This window comes from Vanacampus margaritifer, chromosome 10 (genome assembly GCF_051991255.1).
Source record: "Vanacampus margaritifer isolate UIUO_Vmar chromosome 10, RoL_Vmar_1.0, whole genome shotgun sequence".
NCBI classification, from domain to species: Eukaryota; Metazoa; Chordata; class Actinopteri; order Syngnathiformes; family Syngnathidae; genus Vanacampus; species Vanacampus margaritifer.
In genome coordinates this window covers 26306167-26314808 of record NC_135441.1, presented here as the reverse complement: position 1 = coordinate 26314808, position 8642 = coordinate 26306167, and the positions used below count along the sequence as shown (strand labels likewise).

General features: G+C 38.3%; 1 protein-coding gene across 5 annotated transcripts in view; it reads right to left on the bottom strand.

Moving 5' to 3' along the window:
• Nucleotides 1-8642, bottom strand: part of drp2 (dystrophin related protein 2) — a 171481-nt gene that overhangs the window by 28213 nt on the left and 134626 nt on the right. For all 5 annotated transcript variants that reach the window (XR_013295678.1, XM_077578695.1, XM_077578698.1 and 2 more), the window contains 3 exons: nt 7901-8102; nt 3366-3451; nt 1-131 (listed from right to left, as the gene is read on the bottom strand). The exon at nt 1-131 is cut by the window's left edge and continues 27 nt beyond it. Coding sequence is in view for 4 of the 5 variants with exons in the window: in XM_077578695.1 (XP_077434821.1) it covers nt 1-131; nt 3366-3451; nt 7901-8102 (419 nt within the window). In the remaining variant the exon portion in view is untranslated. The remainder of the gene's footprint in view (nt 132-3365; nt 3452-7900; nt 8103-8642) is intronic.

The following is an 8642-nucleotide window of genomic DNA, read 5'->3' as shown; positions in this document are numbered from 1 at the left end:
CTCAACGTTGCTGCCGCCGAAAGCGGCCACTTCGCCGAGCTGGCGCGGGATTTGGATGGCCTCGTGCAGCAGCAGGCTGAGGTGACGCTGGTCCGTCGTGCCTCCGTTGGCGGACACCTGACGGAATAAATCTGCCACCGTGCAAGAAAATGCAAATGTTACAAAACATTTCATTTTTCTTCGACACGTTAAACAATATGATACGATCATGTTTAATGAAATCGCAACGACTCCTTCCTACTACCTTAGCTTTGGGCCAAAATATGAAAATGTTTTTTTGTCCTTGAAAATAGGCAACTTATTATAATTTTTTAAGCTCAATCGTAATCCTAAAAAGTTGTTGGAAAAATGGTGACACAAGCAGAAGAAAACCAAACTTGGCGTTCTTCCTACAAGTAAGCTTTAAAAGTGCCACGTAAAAAACAAGCAAACACTCTTGTACATAAACATGGGCAAGCATTTTAAGATGTTTGAGACAGTATAGGTATGCCGGCATGTTTTATGTCAGTATACATTTATTTAACTACTGCCCTGTTATAAATGTACCTGCACTAAAATTATAATGTTTAAAAAAAAAAAAGTTTCAAAAATTCATACAGCTGTTTGAGAATATGTGCTGACTTGTCATTTTGGAGGTTGTAAATTGTAGTGCTGGGTTGTATCGCGAACAATTTTTAATCATTGGCTCATTATTTATTATATAGGTATTATAAAATGGAGCTAAGACTGATCGTACTGTATGCACACAAACTATAGAATGCAGTTTTCCCCCCCAGTATGTTTTATTTTTCTTTCTGTTTACATTTGAAACACATTCAATCAGTGAAGCCAAAAGTTGGATTTGAACTGGTTCATTTTGATTACATGAAACCAGGGATAGGCAATTTCAATGCTAAGGGGGGGGGGGGGTCACCATTTTTCATCAGTGCTACCTGGGGGTCACATAGGACCACACATTTCTGAACCAGATCTACGACAAAAAAATGTTAGGTACGGGCACATGTGCAAAATACGTTCTCTTAATATATTTAATTTTTCTGAATCTGTTTGTTAATGCAATTTTTATTGTTTGAAAATATTTTTTAATATTTGTTTCCCCCCATTTCTCTACATATTGAATGTTAATCGGGTTTAAAAAAAAAAAAAAAACTTTTTTGGGGGGGGGCATGTAATTTTTTTTATAATAAATACATAAAAAAATTACAAAATCTAATTCCTTTTAATTCCCTTTTTTTTTTTTTTTTTTTATTAATCAAGGGGCCAGTGTCCAAAAAAAACACTTTCTAAATGGGATGCTTTATTCTTCTTCTTCTTCTTGTTATTATTATTATTATTATTTGACTAGATGCTTGCTTATCCCCACATCTGTGTTTACGGCCGTCCCAGGCAAACGCTTAACATGTATGTGTAAATAATTTTCTTCAGAGCGACATCTGGAGCCTGGCGAGCGCCACGGCCAACTGTTAAGGACGCCGCATGGCTGCCTGACCTCGGGGACGTTAGAACCGAGGAGAAGTTCTGTTCCTCAGTCCACACAGATGGTGCTCCGACTGTGAGTAATCTTTGTAAATGTTTCTCGTCGCCGTCGTCGTCTTGGGTCGTGAATCAGCTGCTGCCGGCCAGCTGCTCCAAAGTCCAGATGTGCGGCTCCAAAAATGCACTTCCGTTATTTAACGGTGATGGAAAGTAATCAAGTACAAATACTTTACTAGCATTAGGCAAAGCCACTTTTTTTTCCGTCAAAGCTTGTATTTGAGCGAAAGTTTCTTGTAAGTTTTTTTATATTCTTTATATATTTCTTTACAATATGTTCTAAAATGGCTCCGAAAAACAGAGCACCTGCTTCTGTTTTTCAGAATAACTTTTTTTCCCTGTTTTTTAACGTAATTTTTCATTTTTTCTGAGTAATTTTTCCTAGTTTTTCAGAATAATTCCCTCGTTTTTCTGAATATTTTTTTTCGGAGTCATTTTTCCTCGTGTTTTTCTGAATAATTTGCCCCTGTTTTTCTGAACATTTTTTTCTTTTCTTTTTTTCTGAGTAATTTTTCCTCTTGTTTTGTTGAATAATTCCCCACCCCCTGTTTTTTCATATTTTGTTTCCATTTTGCTTTAGTAATTTTTCCTCTTGTTTTTCTGAACATTTTGTTCTCGTTTGAGCGAAAGTTTCTTGTAAGTTTTTTATATTCTTTATATATTTCTTTACAATATGTTCTAAAATGGCTCCGAAAAACAGAGCACCTGCTTCTGTTTTTCAGAATAACTTTTTTTCCCTGTTTTTTAACGTAATTTTTCATTTTTTTCTGAGTAATTTTTCCTAGTTTTTCAGAATAATTCCCTCGTTTTTCTGAATTTTTTTTTTCTGAGTAATTTTTCCTCGTGTTTTTCTGAATAATTTGCCCCTGTTTTTCTGAACATTTTTTTCTTTCCTTTTTTTCTGAGTAATTTTTCCTCTTGTTTTGTTGAATAATTCCCCACCCCCTGTTTTTTCAGATTTTGTTTCCATTTTGCTTTAGTAATTTTTCCTCTTGTTTTTCTGAACATTTTGTTCTCGTTTGAGCGAAAGTTTCTTGTAAGTTTTTTATATTCTTTATATATTTATATATTTCTTTACAATATGTTCTAAAATGGCTCCGAAAAACAGAGCACCTGCTTTTGTTTTTTGTTTTTCAGAATAACTTTTTTTCCCTGTTTTTTAACGTAATTTTTCATTTTTTCTGAGTAATTTTTCCGAGTTTTTCAGAATAATTCCCTCGTTTTTCTGAATATTTTTTTTCTGAGTCATTTTTCCTCGTGTTTTTCTGAATAATTTGCCCCTGTTTTTCTGAACATTTTTTTCTTTTCTTTTTTTCTGAGTAATTTTTCCTCTTGTTTTGTTGAATAATTCCCCACCCCCTGTTTTTTCATATTTTGTTTCCATTTTGCTTTAGTAATTTTTCCTCTTGTTTTTCTGAACATTTTCTTCTCGTTTGAGCGAAAGTTTCTTGTAAGTTTTTTTATATTGCTGGCGGTTTTGGTTCAAATCTTTATTGGCCTTTTGCTGACAGATAGATTTTGAATCACTGGTTTTATGGGAGTCTTTTTTTTTTTTTTACACAAGTATTTCTAGTACTGCCAGTCCTCACTGACTACTTTTGAGCGGAACATCCGCCACTTGTAAAATGGGAGTTCCAAGAGCCTAAGAATATCATAGCATGGTTTACAATATAAAAGAGGAGGCACGAGGAGTGTGCGTGAATGCGCCGCGGTGGCGAGCGATCCTTTTAGGGCCCTCGGCGTGGAAGAAGCTTCACCCGCCAGTGAGTCGTTTCCTCCCATTAGAGCCATTGTGCGTTTGTGTGTAATGGCTGCTCGCATTACTCACTCACATTTGTATTTCTCCTGCACGTCGGCGTTGCACAAGCTCACCAGGCCCATCTTGAAGCTCAGCACGCGCATCTTGCCGTTGCGAGCGCTAAGTGGAATGAAAGATAGAGCTTTAGAACAATGAACAATGCGGAGACGGCCATTAGTGCCGCCGGCACGCTTTGCCCGGCGAGAGGAACAAAAGTGAGGATGAATTTCGTGGGTCACAGCAGGACAGCGCAGGTCAGCGCAATGGTGGGAAATTGTATTAGGGACACATCCGCACTCTCTAATCATTGCAGGGACTTGAGGAATTGTTCTTGGGTTTGTGCCTGGCACGGAGGTAATCGGGGCACACGAGTAGAGACGCACACATGCATGCAAACTGTGGCAACGCGTACGCTAGCGTTCAAAAGTTTGAGGGTCGCTTCGAAAAGACAGAGTACATTTTTCATTCAGTTAAGGAGGAAGTCAAGTCCGTTTTTTTCTTTACAATATGTTCCAAAATGGCTCCGAAGAACAGAGCACCTGCTTTTGTTTTTTGTTTTTCAGAATAACTTTTTTTTCTGTTTTTTAAAGTAATTTTTCATTTTTTTCTGAATAATTTTTCCTAGTTTTTCAGAATAATTCCCCCATTTTTCTGAATATTTTTTTTCGGAGTAATTTTTCCTCGTGTTTTTCTGAACATTTTTTTCTTTATTTTTTCTGAGTAATTTTTCCTCTTGTTTTGTTGAATAATTCCCCACCCCCTTTTTTTCAATTTTTTTTCCATTTTATGTGAGTAATTTTTCCTCTTGTTTTTCTGAACATTTTGTTCTCGTTTTTCGGAATATTTTTTTCCGACAGAAAAAAATATCCAGTAAAACAGAAAAAAAAAATTGAATAACAGAAAATTAAAAAAGAAACACACACAAACAAACAAAGCTTTCCCCCCAAAATAGTCAGAAAAACAGGATTTTTTTTTTCAAGTGAATGTAACACGGTATTCTGATAAATGTTGCGTTTGCGGAATATGAAATAAGCAGCAACAACCATCTGTTTTTAAATCATCCGAGGGGGCGGCCATTTTGCCGACTTTCTGCCGGGCGGGGCTCAGGTCACAACCAATCACCACTCACATCTTTTCTGTGTTTGGTCATGTGACGTTCGCAAGCTAATGTTAACTTTATAGAAAAAAACTGTGCTTTTCTCTTTAAAGCAAAGACATTTCTAAGTGAGCTCCACTGCAATCATCTATGGGTCTGAAGGGGTTAAGGCATCAGTAAAACTGGATTTCAAACAACATTATGGGACAGAAAATGATCTAATTATACTTAAGCGAATGAAAATGTGCACGTCAATTGCTTTGTTTTAGGTTGAAAAGCTCTCGAGAAATTCTTCCCAGCGTTACGCATTGTTTCTCTGCTGAAATGTACGCAAGCCCGTGCTAACCATTTTGTTTATTCTGCTTGCAAGGTGAACGTTAGAGCCGAAAAGGGCAAACACGTTGATCACGTTGAATGTGTGCCTTTGTTCACATTTCACAGATCGCGTGCAGAGGCGCAGCCGGGAGACAACTTCGCCAGCGTAATGAGCAACAATTTTTAGGCGCGGCAAGCTTATCATATTAGCATTAGAAACGAGGAACGGAGACGATCAGGCCTTGCGTCAGTGGGAAGGAGAATATAATTAAATCAACTTTTGCCGAGTTGCGTGTTCCTCAAATGCACGCGGGTAGGAAAAAGAAAAAGGGAGGTCGCCGTTCAGCAGGGAGCGAATCCTCAGTTAAATGATTCAAGTCACATGAGAAGTCAAAGAGAAGCATTAAGTGCGCTTGCACGTATTCAGAGTGGAAGCTGGAGTGGATCCAGAGACGCATAAGGAGGCAACTGGCTGTCATCTCCTTTCACACACACTGTGTCTTGCGGCGCTACCATTTTAAACACCGCTGCTGCGCACCAGGACACTAACCCCGTGCGCACACACAGCAAATACACACACGTGGAGAAGAGTAGGCAGCGAGGCACACAAGTCAAACCCAAGACAAGAGCAAACCTTAATCAAGGCGTTTCAAGGACATTTAACATCGATTCGGAATCGTACTAAATGAGAATCGATTTTTTGGTACACCCCAATAAATAGCATCATTTGTCTATAAAATTGTTGTAAGTACACCCCTGCAGTGGAGCTAATGCTCCTAGCGCACTTTTTGACAATGAGACTGCCACTGCCACCTACTGTAGTGGATGAAAAATTACTCTTCACTGTACTATTCGAGTATGATAAAAGGGGGCTCATCCCAATGAGAAGGACTGCCTTAAAGGAAATTATTTTTTCCAAGGACGCCGCCATCATGATCCTAAAGCCAATTAAACATACAACTACCATGCGTAGCACTAAAGGCAGGTTTGCTACAATATACTTGTATTATTGTGTGCCTTCCCATTTTTTGGGCATCTATCTACTTCCACATAATTCATCCAATTCTCGTCATTCCAATTTTAACAGATTCCAAATATTTCCGCCATTCTTGCTTTTATTCTTCTTATTCCAAATATTTACGGCTTATCCACAATTCTCGATTTTGTAGCCTAATCATTCCCCATTCATTCTTAATGGTAGATTCAACATTACACATTTACATCATTGTAAAAGTGATGCTCAAATCATTTAACTCATTCATTTCACCTTAGGGATGATTATTAGTCCATTCCCACCTTGATTCTTGTGTGTGTGTTTCTTTTTTAATTTTCTGTTATTCAATTTTTTTTTTCTGTTTTACTGGATATTTTTTTCTGTCGGAAAAAAAGATTCCGAAAAATGAGAACAAAATGTTCAGAAAAACAAGAGGAAAAATTACTCACACAAAATGGAAAAAAAAAATGAAAAAACAGGGGGTGGGGAATTATTCAACAAAACAAGAGGAAAAATTACTCAGAAAAAAGAAAGAAAAAAAAGTTCAGAAAAACACGAGGAAAAATTACTCGGAAAAAAAATATTCAGAAAAATGAGGGAATATTTCCGCCATTCTTGCTTTTATTTTTCTTATTCCAAATATTTACGGCTTACCCACAATTCTCGATTTTGTACCCTAATTTTCCCCATTCATTCGACTACTTGCACATTTCTTAATTGATTCAAACCATTTCAACTTCAACACGCTCAGCTATTTCCAGTTTATTGTGTATCATTCCATGTCACTTATTATACTTGACATCATTCAAAATCATTCCAGATCATTCTTGTGTTTCATTCAGCCTCACAGCCTTCACACGCAATTTCTTCCGAAATTGCACATTGTCTAGTTAGATCCTGCTTTTATATCCAGTTGCAAGTAGTAGTAGTAGTATTTATGTTTAATTGGCGCTAGGATTGAGCCTTGCTACTAGTTTGAGAACCCCTGACATACAGTATAATCGGAGTAAAAAAAAGAAAGAAAGAAGGGCACAGACACATTCATACACACCATATTCAGTGCCACTACTGTTATTTATTTGAAACCCAAAAGTAATTACTGGAATTTATGCAGAGGGGGAAGTCTCTGATTGTCTCATTAGCAGCGAGTACTTAAGAGCAACCCACCAAATTTACAACACTCACGGGATTTCCCTCTCTCGTGTTTCTATTTCGGCGCCGTCTTCCTTTTTTTCGTGACGCTTTTGAGACGGCGAGAAACACACAATAAGGAGCAAAAAACATGAGGTTGAAAGTTGCCGTGAAAGAGGATTTGTCTCAGAAGGCAAGATTGATCCCGTGCACTGTAGCGGGCTTTAGTTGCGTTGTGGCGCTTTAACGACGTCTGTACACAAAGACACCGAGTCAATATGTTGGAGGAATGATATCCTTTTTTTTTTTTCTTTCTTTAAATCAGAGCATCAGATAACAAATGGCATTTTTTTTAGTGCATTTTATCATAAAAGCTGTCATATTTGGCCTCAAATGACAGCGCAGTGATGAGTGACTGTGGCGAAGATACGCGGCTTATTGTGTTAGCTGTCACGCCTCATTAAAGCTCAATTAATAACTACGTGCTGAGGCTCTTATTGACTCAACTGATGCTGGTTAATTAACGCGTCTTGCCGCAAAGTGAACGCAACCGCAATTAATGGCTGCGTTTGATGCCGGCGTCATTTCTGCTGCCGCGCTTATCGTGTTAATCCCTCGGAGGGCAATCATTCGACTGAAAAGACACTTTAAATTGAATTCTACCAGTATAATACAATAACTTTCCTCCCTTTTGTGTCTAAAATAATACCATCTGTTGATAGTGTTTACTAATTCATTATTCTATCAATTAGATTTCTTTTCTTCTTGTTTTTTTTTTTTTTATTTATTTTTGAACATTAAAAAATAAATTACAACAACAACATACAAAATATTTATCTTAAAAAAAAAATCACAATTATTTTTTTTGTGAGAAATGAGCAGTTGACATTTAAATGCTATTTAGCATCAGGTTGGCTATGACATCATGACGCTAGCAACCAATCAGATGGCTCTGATGTCATATGTAGCTATGCAATAACATCTGGATATTGCTAATTATTATTATTGATATGTTTTTGGAAGTGCCGCCCACCTGTCGTAGACGTTGAGCAGCCAGTTGAGACACATGTCCACGCAGAGCGGAATGTTGACCAGGACGGTCCTCTCCTCCTCCAGCTTCTCGTAGAGCGCCGTCAGGCCGTGGATGACCTCCACCACGTCCATGACGTGCTCCGCTTGATGCAGCTCCTGCTCCCGGAACACCTCGGCCAAGTTGCTCAGCGCCACTAAATCCACTAAGGACACAAAAAGAAGATTTTTTTTTTAATTTTAACGATCTAGTACCATCAAAAACGTTAACAAGTGTGCATTCAATACAGATAAAGGTTCAATTTCCAACCCACATCCATCAGTCTCGCCTGAATAAACGAGAACACGGCTGAATCAGCCTTTTTTTTTTACCCACTTAAGTGGATGCTTCAAGAGCTGTCACACAAATGTGATCTTCCCACTCCTAAACTAATTTGATGGCGCGTAGCTATCGAGCAGCTAAAAGGGTGCGCGTTGACGGAAAGTATAATTGGCCCGATCGATTGCGAGGTCGGAAATAAGGACACAATCACCTAAAAACGTGTCGGGGATGCGCTCTTTATGCCGCAGCACTCAGCAAGCGTGCGGCGGGGAGGGTGACTGCAGTTTTCCCGACGGCCAGCCAATTAAATCCTCTAATGATATGGAGTCAAAAAAACTGAAGGAGGGCTTCGTTGATAAAAGAGCAGACGAGAGGACGAGTCACTCAAAGACACTTTAGCGGCGTTTGTGCGCAGAACCGGGCC